Genomic DNA, 15976 nt, shown 5'->3' on the forward strand with positions numbered 1-15976 from the left:
GCCCAAGTCAAGGACTTCCTTCTTAAAACTTCTTTCTACTATTCCTACACCCCTTATTCTGAACTCATCAGTAATCATCTTTATTTCATGGCAATTTCTGAACATTTTTTAATGCACACAATGTATTACTTAGAATTTTAGGTACTTATTACATATAGATTTCATATCCATTAGCCTAGTAGGGAAAGGTATTTTATCTTATAGAAAATTTGTCTACTGTGCACAAAGCAAAAAGATCTGTGCATGGCAGGTACTTAGTAAATTTTATATTTGTTTGTATGTGTGGAAAACACACCCACACATTTCAGTTATAATGTGTATCATCTTAAAACTTTTGGTTTCCTTAATCAACTCAAATCCTACCTTCTTCAGGAGGCTTTTCCCAGTTCCCTCCTCTATTCTGCCCAGGGACATTCCCTTGGAAAGCATTTCCACTTAAACTTTATATACTTTTAAATAATTTTTTTTTTTTTTGCATGTTGTTTCTCCCATTAGAATGTGAGCTCCTTGAGGGAAAAGATCATGATTTTATTATTCTTTGCATCCCTGGTGTTTAGCATAGGACGTGGTGCATAATATGTGTTGATAACTGCTTGTTTCCTGCCATATCAATCACAGACCCTTACCCTAATTTTACTGAATGTATTAATGAATTAAGTAAGCTTCCTTTCAGTCCTAACATTCTATAATCCATAGATAAATGAAAGTAATATACAACATGTACCCCCTTCTTCAGGAATCCTATGCTAAAGATATTTTAAGCAACAGATAAAATAATCTAGAAAGATAAATGTTGAAGGAAGCATGAGACAAGCAAATCATATACATAAATATGATGATAAAATACCAAAAATTTATCCCACCCCCAAAACACACACAAGAAAAAAAGCAAAAACAATGACCTCAAATGCTGGATTATACTCTGCAATAATTATTGTCATTCAATAAACATGGTGATTAATATATCTCAGACTCAGCAATTATTGTTCTAATTAAGAAAAAATTGTCTTTAGCATAGTAATAGAAACACAATTTGGACCCAAGTAACTGCAGTCCAAAACCAATGGTTTTTCTATAACATTACCACATGAATACATTTAACCTCATTGAGCCTCCCTCTTCTCTGTTAAATGGAGAGGTTGACTTTCTGGTTTCTATATATCCTTTGAGCTCTACATGCTATTCAATCCTAAATTCTCAAGTCAATATAAGATATGGAGTCCCATGCCTGTTCTCTCTAGGGTCAGGCTGAGATCTCAGTTTTTTAACATATGACTCTTGAAATAAACACTTATAATTCATATAACATTATGATAATAGATTTAAGTCCTGGCTCCGTGTTTCTAAGGAAATGTGACTTCACAGAGAAACTGATCTTTTGTTTTTATAGAATTAAGACAATTTAATCAGAACATTTAGAATTCAAAGATGTCACACCAAAAATCATTAGTTTTTATTTAATACATACACTTTCTGGATAAGTTAAGAGCAAAAAATGGTTCTTGCTCTTTTTAATATACACAAATCAAGAATCAAAATCATAAATTGTTACTTTCATCAACTTTAAAAGGAGTTAAAAATTCTGAGTAAAGGACATATGAAGGAATGGTGCCACATAAATAGAAAACAGAAAAAATCTTTGCATTCTTTCTTTATCTTGCTCTGTCCCTTATCTACCTAGAAAGAAAGAATAGAGGAGAGGAAGAGAAACTGCTCTAAAACTTTGGGATGTCCTATATATGTGACAAGTACAAAAGTAAGATTAAAAAGTCATCAACCAACAAGTTTTTGTTCCCTTACCTTTTGAGTTCACCAAGTCCTCTGCTAGTTGGTGAACTGGGATTTTGCCTTAGGAAGTTTTGCTTTAAATTGAGATGAGTGAGGTCTTGGCTGTAGAAGAGGTTGGCAGGTAGATGTTCCAGGCTACAGCAGGAAAGGTCCACTGAGCTGATACGCTGTGAGGCAACCTGGAGAAAAATATGACTCAATATCACTACTATGAAATGTCATTTCACAAAAAATCATCATGTATTGGGACATAAAAATTCCACTATCCAGTGCACAAAAGTAGAAATAGTAAATGTGTCCTTTTCAGTTCATAATGAAAATTACATTCAGTAAGGGGCCAGGAAAACACAGAGTACAAATTACTTGGAAACTAAATTATGTAATAACAAAAATTTCATTAAAAAGAATGACAAACAAGGAGATAACATACCAAAATTTATGAGATGCAGTCAATGAAGTACTTAGGGGAAAATTATTTTACAAAATGCCTGTAACACACTAAATTAAAGAATGAGAAGATCAATGAATTAACTATGTAAGTAAAAAAAAAAAAAAAAAAACCTAGAAAAAGATCAAATTTTAAATTACCAATTAAATTGGAAATCTTGAAAATCAAAGCAGAGATTTAAAAAATTGAAAATGAGAAAATCATTGAATTGATAAATGAAACTAGAACTTAATTTTATGAAAGGGAAAAGCACAATAAACTAGACAAAACACTGATTTTTTTAAAAGAAGAAAATCAATTTTTTAATAGTTTTTATTTACCAGATATATGCATGGGTAATTTTACAACATTGACAATTGCCAAACCTTTTGTTCTAATTTTTCCCCTCCCCCCAATGGCAGGTTGACCAATACATGTTAAATATGCTAGAGTATAAATTAAATACAATACATGTATACATGTCCATAGTTATTTTGCTGTACAAAAAGAATCAGACTTTGAGATAGTGTACAATTAGCCTGTGAAGGAAATAAAAAATGCAGGCGGACAAAATATGAGGGATTGGGATTTCTATGTAGTGGTTGATAGTCATCCCCCAGAGTTCTAAGAAAATTAAATTTAAAGAATCAAATGAAAAGGGTGAATTTGCCACCAAAGAAGATGAAATTCAAATTATTAAGAGCTATTTTGTCCAATTATATTCCAATAAACCTGCTAATCTAAGTGGAATGCATGAATATTTACCAAAATATAAAATGGCCAGATAAATCGTTATTAATTATATAAATACTGTATAATTATATAAATGTAAAGAATTATATAAAACATATAAATAATTAAATGATCTTATTTTAGAAGGGGGAAATTGAAGCCATCAATGAGATCCTTAAGATGACAATCCCTAAGACCTGATAGATTCACAAATAAATTTTACCAGACATTTAGAGAATAACTGTGCAACATTATATAAACTATTTGGAAAAAGAAGTAAAAATCCTACCAAATTCCTTTCATGACACAAATATTGTGCTGATATCTATACCAGGAGGAGCAAAACAGAGAAAGAAAACCATAGATCAATTTATCTAGTAGATATTGATGCAGCATAGGGAGATTATAGCTATATATCACAAAAATCATTTTACTATGACCAGGTGGGATTTATTCCAGGTATGTAAGATTGGTTCAATAATAGGAAAAACTATCAGCATAACTGACTTAATCAATAACAAAACTGATAAAATACATGATTATCTCAAGAAATGGAGAAAAAGGTTTTGACAAACTGTAACACTCATTCCCATTAAAAATACCAGAAAAAAATAGGAATAAATGGAAGTTTCCTTTTAGGGACACAGCTAAATGGTAAAGTGAATAAAGTGAATAAATACTTCAACCAATGAACTTGCTCCTCTTAAAGGTTGTGTAAACTCCTTTTCAGAACTCCTTTTAAAGGTGTAAACTTCTTTTCAGAAGTCTAAAAGTGTAAACTCCTAAAGATGGGAACTCTGAGGTAGAGAATTGTTTAGACAACCTGAGTTATCACCTTGTAATCCTAACAGTGAACCAATCCAACTAATCAGGAGAGCAATTTAACAAGATAAATTCATTCATTCTCTTCTTCTTTTAACATTCTTTTTTTTTTAAATTCTGAGTTCCATATTCTTTCCATCCCTTCTTCCCCTTACTCCTCCTTGAGATAGCAAACAATCTGATGTAGATCATACATGTATAGTCATACAAAACATTTCCATATTAGCCATGCTATAAAGAACATAAAGACTATAGAAATCCAAGCATAATAGTTTAATATGTTTCAATCTGTATTCAAACTTCATGAGTTCCTTCTCTGAAAGTGGATAGCATTTTTTTCATCCCAAATTACTTAGAACTGTCTTGGAATTTTATATTGCTTAGGACAGCTAAGTCATTTATAGTTGATCATCCTACAATATTGCTTTTACTATATATAGTATTCTCCCAGTTGCGTTCATTTTACTTTGCATCAGTTTGGGTATATCCAGGTTCTGATGAAAATATCCTGTGTTGTCATTTCTTACAGCACAATAGTATGCCCATTACATCCATATATCACAACTTGTTCAGCCATTCCTGAATTGATAGACAACCCTTCAATTTCCAGTTCTTTGCCAGAACAAAAGGAGCTACTACAAATATTTTTATACATATAGATCCTTTTGTTTTTTAAAAATTCTCTTTGGTTGGGGATATAGAACCCCAATATATATGTTGAACAGGATATTTGGGCTTCAAGCAGCTGTAGACATTATCACCAATCATGGCTGAGGCACTAGATCTTTTGGTTAATGAAGCTACTCGAACCAGAGAGGTTATTTTAGAACACAGACTTGTGTTGGATTATTTGCTGGCTGAGAAAAGGGGAGTTTGTGCTAAACTAAATTTATCAACATGTTGTATAAAGATTGATGACCTGGAAATCTAGTAAGAAAAATCCCTAAGAACATTAGGAAACTTGCTCGTGTTTCCTGTACAGACTCAGACCTCACTGTTCAATACTTCTTGGTGGTCCTGGTTTGGAAAGCTGGTGGAAGCAGCTCTTTTGGTTTGGCCTTATAGCCCTTAGTGGGGTTATATTACTCCCTATCTGCATCCCTTGTTTGATCAGATTAATAACCAGAAATGTCCAAAACTCATCTGGAATGATCAGGTTGGAAGAGAAAGCTGAAGGGTCTGTTAGATGGATGTTGTTAAAAGGACAAGGGTGGAGCTGGTGGCCCAAGGGCAACAGGAACCAGAAGGAAGTGAGGAATTCATTGGGAATGTGAAATTATGTTACAAAAATTTGAAGAGATCTCAGTGTACAAAATAAGAGGAAGGACTGAATGACATGAGGTGAGATCTTTCAAGACAGTTGTGAAAATCAAGTAAGGCTTCATCTACTTCAGAGTTGGAGTAGGCCTGAAGGACTCTGAGCATTGATTCAAGGGCATAATTGAGTCCCCTTCCTGCAATCCTCCCATGACACAATCTCCTTCCTATTTCAATCAAATATGGGCAACTATGTACTTATTGGTCAAGTTCAATTTTGTGGGTAGATCTCGAGTTTAGAATGTAAGACTCTCAACCAATGAGGATGAGAGTCAGTGGTGGGAGGGGGTGTTTTGCATTAGAGATTAAAAGTGCTGTCCTGCCCACAGGAGGCACTTCCTCTCTTCCAAAGTCTGCTAGAAGTATGGGGCGCCCTTCTCGTGAAAATGTAAAATAAACTTTGCTTTACTCTAAAAAAAAAAATTCTCTTTGGACGTATACACCTAGTAGTAGTAGTAGTATTGCTGGATAAAAGAGTTTTTATAGCTTTTTGGGCATAATTACATAATGCTCTCAAGTATAAATTATATTCAAGTTACAAAACAAGAAGGCAACAATTCAGGGTATCACATTTAGGGAAAAACATTAGTGAGTATATAGATAGTAGCACAAAAGGCCCCGAGATAGATGTTGCTCATAATATCAGAATAGTTTAGAGGAAATTAAGATGTTTAACCTAAAGAAAAAAAAAGCTTATCTTCAAGTTAAAGGTTAGCATGTGGAAGATGGATTAAATTTGTTCTGCTTGGCACCCAGTGACAGAAAAACGAACAATTATTAGGGATGTCAAGAGCCAGATTTACTACTTTTATCTTTGTGTCTTTTATCTGTAAGGTTTATTTATCAAAGGTAACTACTCTCTTTGATTTAGTCAATGTTATCAAAGGTGATTGCCCACTTTGATTTTTGTCAAGACATTTTGTTACTATTTTCCCCCCTTTCACATTGTCTCCCATCATAAGTTCCAAGAAACCCTTGATAAAGTGTTTATCTTTGGTCTACAAGAAATGGCAAAATGACCATTCTTTCTAATAAATAGCCTGATGGCCTTGTTAATAAAATGATTAAAAGCCTCCCCCCCCCCCAAAAAAAAGTAAGATTTACACTTGATGTAAAGAAAAACTTCCTAAAAATTGAATCTGTCCAAAATTCAAATGGCTTGCCATGGAAGCAGTGAAGATACTCTACTAGGAACATTCAAACAATGGGTAAATGACACTTGTTGTGTAAAATGTTGAACTCCAATAAGAACTAGACTAGACTCAAAAGTTTTGTTCTTTTCATAGAATGATATACATAAAAACTTAAATAGTCACTGGAATGGGTGAACCTAATAGTACCAATTCAATAAAGTCATCCCACTTAAGCTCATATATTTGAGACTGGAAGGATCTATAGATCTATAGAAGTTATCAAGTCCAGACACCTCATTCTACAAATGAGGAAAACTGAGGCCCAGTGAAGTTAAGTGACTTATTGAAGATGATGCAAATAGTAAGTGGCAGAAATAGGATACAAATGTTAGCTATAGCAGTATATACCTACTGTATACAAGTGCCATATACTAGAGATACAACCTAATAAAAGTTCTTAAAATCGATTAGAACTTAGCTAACTTTATGGAATAGATATTTAATATGCATTTCATATACAGGTAACATATACTAGATACAATCTAATAAAAATATACAAGTACCATATACTAGAGATATAATCTAATAAAAGTTCTTAGAATCAATTAGAACTTAGCTAACTTCATGGAATAGGTCTTTAGTTTGCATTAGTTTAATTTGCATTGCCTCTCCTACTGTCTTGTCTCTGAGATTGTCTCCAGTATATCTTGTATACAGTTGTTTATATGTCCCCCATTAGAAATGGGAGCTCTTTGAGAGCAGAGACTATTTTTGCCTTTCTTTGCATCCCCAGAACTTAGCATGGTGCCTGACACATAGTAAGCATTTAAATACTTGCTGAGTAGCTTCTTATTCCCTAGGTCTTCAATCATGATTTTTTTTTTAAATGGATTTAGGACTCCAAACAGGAATTAGCACTCAAATCAAATTAATTGAGATTAGCTTAATCCTATAAATTAAGTGTGAAAATAGCTGTAAAATTCACTGTTGTTTTTTAAGGGGAGGGCCTATGTTTAAGGAAGTGTCAAAAGTATTAATTAATATTCAGCAATTTTAAAAACTCAAAAGTTCAGATTGAATCTTCTGAACTAGAGCCTTAGTTCACAATTCTTCATGTGAACTAATCACCACAATCTTGCATTTACAATATAGAATTTTATGATTCTGAAGCAGTTTATCTGTTATCTTTCAAAACAATTCTGTAAAGTGGGTTGCATGTTATTATTTTCATTATACAGGTGAGAAAATGGAAGCTCAGTCAAGTTAAATGGCCACCATCACAGAGCTAACAATTCATAAAATGGAGGCTCAAATCTTGGACTTCAAAGTCAGCATTCATTTTAGTACATTATGCTGTCATCAAAACAAATCATATCTTTCTCTAGTCTCATGAGAAGAAAGGAGAGGAAATGGAATGCTTCTTCTTATTTCTCTTGTATTTTCACTTCACTCCCCCTTATCACATACCATCAAATAATTTCTGACTGGTGACAACTTCCAGCTGCTATTCTTGTCACTCTGTGTGCAGGACATATGCCCCATAGCACTCTGGGCTACAAAAGGAATACTCAGCCAATGACCAACACAAGCAGGGCTGTAAAAACCAATGGTATAATGTCCATAATGATGGCAGTATGCAGTTGAAAATTATTTCCAACATCTCTAATGTTCTAAACATCTATTCTGTAAATCTTCAAGTCTGGGATAATTGCATATAGAGTGCTGGGCCTTTAGTCAGGAAGAATCATACAAATGAGTTCAAATCCAGCCTTGGGCCATACTATCTATGTGATTCTAAGCAAGTCATTTAAATCTGTTTTAGTTTCCTCATTCATAAAATGAGCTGGAGAAGGAAATGGCAAACCACTACAATATATTTGCCAAGAAAAACCCAAATAGAGTCATGAAGAGTTAGACACAAGTGAAAATGAACAACAAAATGTTCTGACACCACAACTGTCCATCATGAAGAAAGAGATGAAGGAGAATGAGAAAAAAAAACACAACAGCAACAACCCTGGAATGAGGCATAGTACTGCTAAAAGAATTGTCTGACTTTAAAATACTGTAAATCATGCCAAGAGCCCACCTGTCAGAATATAAGGAACATGGAACAAAGAGTTTCAGGGCTCAAGATGAAATCTCAGCAGTGCCATTCGTTAGCCATAAGGTGGGGAGCAAATCAATGGACGTTCCAGGTCTCAGAAAGATGTTGGAACTAAATGATTTCCAAGGTCCTTTTCCCACTTTAAGAACTTGGGATTTTCCCTGCCTTTATCTGGGGAAATAAACTTAAGAAGGCAATAACAAGGAAAGATGGAGAGAGAAAAAAAAGTATGTCCAGCTTATGAAAAGGGGGAAAAGATATCAGCTCTTATACATAAGAGTAAATCAACCCTACTCTTTCCCCTTATCAATAGGGAAAATGAGCAGGATCATCTTTATCCCCATCTGCATCCTACCCTCACTTATTTCTTTTTCTCTTCAAATTTGTCTCTGCCAGTAAATTTAAACTGTACTCACCCATCTGACAAAGAAGTGGAAGATTTCCTTGCCGGTTGCTCACTGAAAGATTTAGGGATTTCATACTAGATTTGTTACAGCCTGAATCTGATTCCTCAATTTTCAGTGCTTATTCAATCAACCTTACATTTGACTAATTATTTCTATCCATTCTCTTTATATTTATCCTGAACATACTTATATATGTCTTTATTAGCTTACCTGTTAGAATGTTAACTCCTGGTGAGGAGGGTTTATTTATTGTATGTATAAGCCTAATATCTTAGCCTAATATCTTCCACATGGTAGATACTTAAAACATATCTGTTGGTTTACTGAATGGATAAGAATAACCTTGGATCAATTACATGCCAAAAAAAAACCTACAATCTAAATGAAATGGATGTTTATAAACATATATAAAATGCTCAAGGTTAATACAAGAAATAAAGGACTTAAGCAATTAAATTTTCAAAAGGGAAACTGAACAAACCATAAATGCATTTCTAAAGAAAAAACAAAAATAAACAAAAAAACAAAAAAACAAAAAAACAAAACAAAACAAAAAAAAAAAAAAACCAGGTCTAGATCATTAACAAGCAAATTCTATTAAGCATTTAAAGAATAATTAGCCACCAGTAAGGGTGAAAAAAAAGGAGGAAAAACTATATACCTATTATCTATAATAAATATGGATGCGAAAAAAATTTTTTTTTAAGTATTAGCAAGAAAACTATGTCAATATATTACAAATGTGATACAATTCCACCAAGAACAAAGGGCTGGTCCAATATTAAGAAGAAGAAAAAAAAAAAAAACATAATGATCATATTAATGACAAAAACAAAATATTATATCAAGAAAAAGAAACTGAGGAGCTAAGCATAGGCAAAAAAAAGAAACAAAATTTTCACTTTTTAAAGATCATAGAATAGTTAATTAAGAGACCTCTAGAAAACTGGCTAAAAAAGTAACTAAAACAATATCAGTGAAATTTCAAGATATAAAATCAACCCACTTAAATTAACAGCATTTCTGAATTTTACTAACAAAACCCAACAGGAAGAGATAAAAGATAAATGTCATTTAAAATAACAATGGAAAAGTTTAAAATATTTGAGAGTCTGCCTGCTAAGATACACACAAAAATTTTAATTTTTAAAAATGTATTTATTTTTAATACACATTGCTTTATGAATCATGTTGAAAGAGAAAAATCAGAGCAAAAGGAAAAAACATAGGAGAGATAATTAAAAGAAAAAAAGAAGTGAACAAAGCATGTACTGATTTACATTCAGTCTCCATAATTCTTTTTCTGGATGCAGATGGCATTTTCTGTCCAAAGTTTATTGGGATTGCTTTGATCATTGAACCTCTGAGAAGAACCAAGTCTTTCATACTTGATCTTTTTTTTGTGGATAAAATGTATTCCTGGTTCTATTTGTTTTGCTCAGCACCAGTTCATAAATCTTTCCAGGCTTTTTCTAAATTCAGCTTGTTCATAACTTTTTATACAACAATAATTTTCCATTATCTTCATATACCACAACTTATTCAGCCATTTCCCAATTGATGAACATCTACTCATTTTCCAATTCTTTGCTACCATAAAAAGAGCTGCTACAAACATTTTTGCACATATGGATCCTTTTCCCTCCTTTAAGATTTCCTTGGGATAGAGACCCAGTAATGACACTGTTGGGTCAAAAGATATGTACAGTTTTATAGTCCTTTGGGCATAGTTCCGAATTGCGGTCCAGAATGTTTGGATAATTTCATAACTCCACACTAACAATGCACTAGTGTCCCAGTTTCAGAATTTCTAATTTAGTATTTAATTGAGAGTTTTTAATTTGTTCTTGTTCTAGCTTGAAAATTTTCAGTTGAATGCCCAATTCACTGATTTCTTCTTTCTCTGTTATTCGCACAGCTATTTAGAGATATAAATTTTCCTTAAGAACTGCTTTGGCTGTATCCCATAGGTTTTGGTATGCTGTGTCATTATCTTGGATGAAATTATGGATTGGTTCTGTGATTTGTTGTTTGACCCATTTATTTTTTAATAGTAGATTATTTAATTTCCAACTGGTTTTTTGACTATCTTTCCTTGGTACGTTATAAAATATAGTTTTTATTGCACTGTAGTCTGAATAGGAAGCACTTACTAAGTCTGCCTTTCTACATTTAATTGTGAGTTTTTTATGTCCCAACACAGTCAATTTTTGTGTATGTGCCATTTACTGCCAAGAAAAAGACGTGTTCCTTTCTGTCCCTATTCAATTTTCTCCAGATGTCTATCATCTCTAGGTCTTCTAGGCTTCCAGTTAACCTCCCTAGCTTCTTTCTTGTTTATTTTATGGTTACATTTTGTCTGATTCTGAGCAGGAAAGGTTGAAGTCCCGTTAATATAGTTTTGCTATCTATTTCTTCCTGTAATGTTTTAATATCTTCTCTAAAAATTTGTAGGCTCTACCATTTGGTATATATACATTTAATATTGTTACTGCTTCGTTGTATATGGTACCCTTTATCAAGAGGGACTTTCCTTCCTTATCACTTTTAATAACATCTATTTTTACTTTTGCTTTATTTGAGATCAGATTTGCTACCCTTGCTTTTTTTTATTTCAGCTAAAGCATAATAAATTCTGTTCCAGCATTTTATTTTTACTCTGTATGTGTCTCTCTGGGTCAAATGTGTCTCTTGTAAACATCATATTAAAGGATTCTGTTTTTTAATCCACTCTGCTATTCACTTCGATTTTATGGGAGAGTTTACCCCATTCACATTTCCCTCCATCCTATATTCATCCCACTACCTTATTCTATATCACCCCTTCCCTTCTCTTAATAGTTTTTTTTTAACCCACTCCATCTATTACCTTATCTTCTGTCACCACTTCCCTACTTCTGTTACTTTTCCCCCTAGTGTTTCTACCCTCTTCCCTTTTATCCTGTCCCTCCTTTTCTTTTCCTCTTTCTTCTCCTACTTCTTTATAGGGTTGAGATAAATTTCTATACCTATCTGAATGATTAAGTTATTCTCTCTTAGAGTCAAAATTAATGAGATCCAGTTTCAATGTTCATCCCCACTTTCCTTCTTTCCCTAGATTGTAAAAGGTCTTTCACACCTCTTCGTGTGATCTAATTGTCCCATTATACCTTTCCTTTCCTCTTTTCCAGTAGAGATCTATTCCTACCCCTTAATGTCTTTTTTTTTTTTTAATGTCATCACATCAGAGTCCATTCATAACCATTTGTCTATGTGATGCCCCCTTCTGTCTGCCCCAGTAATAGATATAATTCTCAAGAGTTACAGATACTATTTTCCAGTCTAGGGATGTAAACAGTTTAACCTTTAAATAATACATATTTTTCCCATTTACCTTTCTATGCTTCTCTTGAAGCAATCTGGAAGAAACCAGGTATAGAAAACCATTTCTTACCCCAAGCCAAAATAAGCTGCAATTGGGTTCATAAAACTAGTTAAAGGAGCAAATTAGAAATTTCTCATCAGATCTATGGATAAGGGAAGAATTCATTACCAAAGAAGACATAGAAGGAATCACAGAAACTAAAGTACACAATACTAGTTATAGAAAACTAAAAAGCTTTTACATAAACAAAACTATTGCTACTAAAATTAGAAGAAAAGCAAGAAACTTGGTGGAGGGGAGATTTGCAGAAAGTATCTCTGATAATTCCTTTGATTCAAATTTGTAGGCATAAAAGCTATTCCCCAAATGATAATGGTGAAAGGATAGGAATAGTTTTCAAAGGGAGAAATCCAAGCTATCCATGGGGGGAAAAAAATGTTCTAATCACTTATAATTAGAGAAAGCAAATGAAGATAACTTAAGTTCCACCTCACATCCACTAAACTGGCAGAGTTAATTTAAAAACAAAGAAATGAAAAATCCTAAAAAGTTATAGGAAAACAAGTCATGAATGAAATGTTGATAGAGCAATGAACTGGGATACCATTCTGGAAAGTATATAGAATCACGTCTGAAAAGCTATTAAAACTGTGCATATCCTTAACCTGGTGATACCCCTACTAGGTCTAAACCCAAAGAGATCAAATAAAAGAGCTAAATTTTCTATTCAATAACACATTTGGGCAACCGAAAAAGAAAATATTAAGCTTTAAGTCTTAGAACTCTTCTCATTCTGGACTACCCACATGTGCTAACTAATTAGTGAATAGAACCCTTATTAACAAGTAGGAAACAAATGAGAAGATATTATGTGGGAGCTTTGGGGTTTCCAAGCCACCTAGAAACTTGTCAATAATATTCTAAGAAAAATAGTTGATGGTAGTGGAAAGATGGCAACCTGCCAAGGTGGCCACAGCAGCTACCACTAATTCCGTTTTTGCCCAAGGCTGTACATGTAATCCAAATAAAATGATCCTAATGCTTACACCCAGATAAGTCTGGACATGCAGGGAATGCAAGTGCAAGAGAAACATCTCCAATGTAGGTGATTGATTCCCTCAGGTGATAGCTGGCTGAGCTTTGCAAGGTTTCCAGACTGTAAGTTATAGATACAAAGAGTCCACCAAAAAGAAGCATGTGCCATGGAGCAAGGCAACAACTGGAAGAAAGAAGAATTCAGATGATCTGGTCATAGACAGCTAGCTAACTGCCTACTCCTTTGTACCATAAAATAATCAAGTTAGAAACTGGTATGAGCATTTCAGTTTGTGGGGGAAGGGGTCACAAGCATAAGTGAGTGGGATTTTATGTCAAAACTAAATGAGAGAAAAACATATAAGCCCAGAGAAAAGATTAATTCACGGCCAAGACATAACAGGAGGTCACTGAGCCTTGAGGGGACATGGGTAATCCTCTGCTGACCAGATATAGGTTCCAAGGAAGGGTATAGTCTGTTGGAGGCATGAACTGATGACAGCATGGCTTCACAATGTCTGCTTCATGCAGCTTATCCATCTGGGTTAGATATGATCTTACCAGGTGAGACTCTAAGTAAATTTAAAGGCACTGTAAGGGTCCATGGAGAAAAATTAAGAAGGTGCATCACACATGTCTCCTCAAGTCTTCCGAGTTTCAAAAGCATCTTGTGGTCAGAGAAACACTCTCTTTCCTTCTCAATCTCTCTCATACTTTTCTTGTACTGCCTTAGTACAATAGGTGCTCAATAAGAAAGTTGTGGCTGAGGAGATCAATAGTTAAAAAAAGGTCTTTGACATAATAATAATAATAATATATAGCATTTATATAGCATTAAGATCTTCAAAGCACTTTATGAATATGATATCATAAGACAGTATCTCATTACAACCCTCTGCCAGATGCTGATTATTATTTCAATGTTACAGAGGAAATTTAGACTTTGAGAGATAAGAAGCTTTCCACAGGTCACATAGCTAGAAAGTATCTGAGACAGGATTCAAATTCAAAACTTCCTATCTTCCAAGTACAGCATTCTACTCATAATGCCATTTAACTATCTATATACCAAAAAACAACTTTAAAGAAATGAAAGCACACTGACCAGGAATAGCTGAACTAATTATGGTATATGAATGCAATAAGATATTACTGAAGCAAAAGAAATAAAAAATAAGGAATTCTGAGAGACATAGGAAGACCTGAATGAACAAATAAAAAAAAAGAAAAAGAAAAAATACAAATCAGAGACAAAAGAATGAAATAAAAGGTAGTTCTGGAGAACTAATAAAGAAATTACTCCTTAATAAAGATAACTCCTTCATCTCAACAGAGAAGTACGGGACAATTAATGCAGAATGCAAAATACATCAGACACAATCAAAGATGGTTGGCTTTGTTTAAATGTTTTTCACCATTATATTGAAGGACTCAGTGGAGATGGTGCTTATAAGGCTATATAACTATAGTATATATATAATATAAAAGACCACAATAAAACTTTAAAAAGTAAGACCAAATGTTAAGTGATTATACTTTGTATGATCAAATATATTTCAGTTTCCCAAACAAATAATATGATGCTACAAATATTACAAAGAAGTTCACTTACCAAAGAAAGGAAGGATATCTTAGGGAAGAGTTTAATTCAATCAAATCACCTAGTGAAGAAGGTTTTGAAATCGTTCTGGAGCAAATAAGCTAAGAGGTAATTCACACAAATGTAACCCTTCCTTCAAAAAATTGACTATTTTAATAAAGCAAAAAATCAGGAAACATTTCAAAGAAAAAAAGGGAAACCAGCTACAAAATTCTCTCCATTTTTTGTCATATAAAGAAAGTCTCTGGAATACAAATTCTGCCATTTGTGTGCCATACAGAATAACCCAATATAAATTATTTTGAGCAAGTGAGAAAGTACTTAACAATGAATCAGAAAATGTCCCTTAGCAATCTCCCTGGCTTTAAAAAAAAAAAAATTGAAAATTGTGGATTATACTAAAAAGAACCTTATTTGACTGCCCAACCAAACTTTTATTCATTTAATTTCAAAATTTAAAAATTCTGAAAGAGTTCCTTCTCTTTCCTTAATTTTGTTTTCCAAAAGTAAGCTTATATTCAACAGGAACGTGGTTGAAGGTGGAAAGAGTCTTTCTTAAAATAGTAAATAATCTTTTTTTCGAGGATACATGGTTTAGGTGTTCATTTCCTTCTATGCAAAGTTTCACTCTACCACTGGCAAAGAGAATAAGTTAAACGTTTTGGAATTGTTACAACTCAAGAACAATAGCTTATCATGACTTGGCATCAAACTATTAAAATAACAAATGTCTTGGAATTTCTTAGATCATGCCAAAAAGCTGAACAAATTATGCTACAAATTTGTATAGTTAAAAGTTGTATATCTAAGGTGTTGTTTTCAAAATATATAATTCAAAGTCCATATATGTCCCATGTGACCTCTACAATTACTCCAGTCACAGCTCCTGAAGACTGGAAAATAAAGTTGTAACCACCAAAATCTTTGGCATTGACAAATGGCTCAACAACAGAAACCAATAGAGTTTATCAATGGAAACAACATTAAAAAAGACAAATTATCATCTGCTTTGCCACTACACTCAATGGGCTTTTCCATGTGGCTTAACATTGCATCCTACATGTATTCTCTTACCACTGACAATGTTAGCTCCTAGGCAGCAAGGACTTTTCTATATTTATTGTACTCTTTAGCATACTGCTTTGCACATAATATATAACAAATGCTTTTTCATTCCCTTCCGCTTAAAAAATAATTAATTTGATTTTTCATTATCAGTAGGGCAGGCAATTTAAAGGGATATA

At 33.3% G+C, this 15976-nt stretch overlaps 1 protein-coding gene across 1 annotated transcript in view; it reads right to left on the reverse strand.

The window, feature by feature from the left end:
- The window catches only part of PHLPP1 (PH domain and leucine rich repeat protein phosphatase 1), a 279201-nt gene that overhangs the window by 106852 nt on the left and 156373 nt on the right, over positions 1 to 15976 (reverse strand). Inside the window, exon 4 of the mRNA XM_074279031.1 lies at positions 1801 to 1967. Coding sequence (XP_074135132.1) covers positions 1801 to 1967 — 167 coding nt within the window. The remainder of the gene's footprint in view (positions 1 to 1800; positions 1968 to 15976) is intronic.

Source organism: Sminthopsis crassicaudata, chromosome 1, assembly GCF_048593235.1.
Source record: "Sminthopsis crassicaudata isolate SCR6 chromosome 1, ASM4859323v1, whole genome shotgun sequence".
NCBI classification, from domain to species: domain Eukaryota; kingdom Metazoa; phylum Chordata; class Mammalia; order Dasyuromorphia; family Dasyuridae; genus Sminthopsis; species Sminthopsis crassicaudata.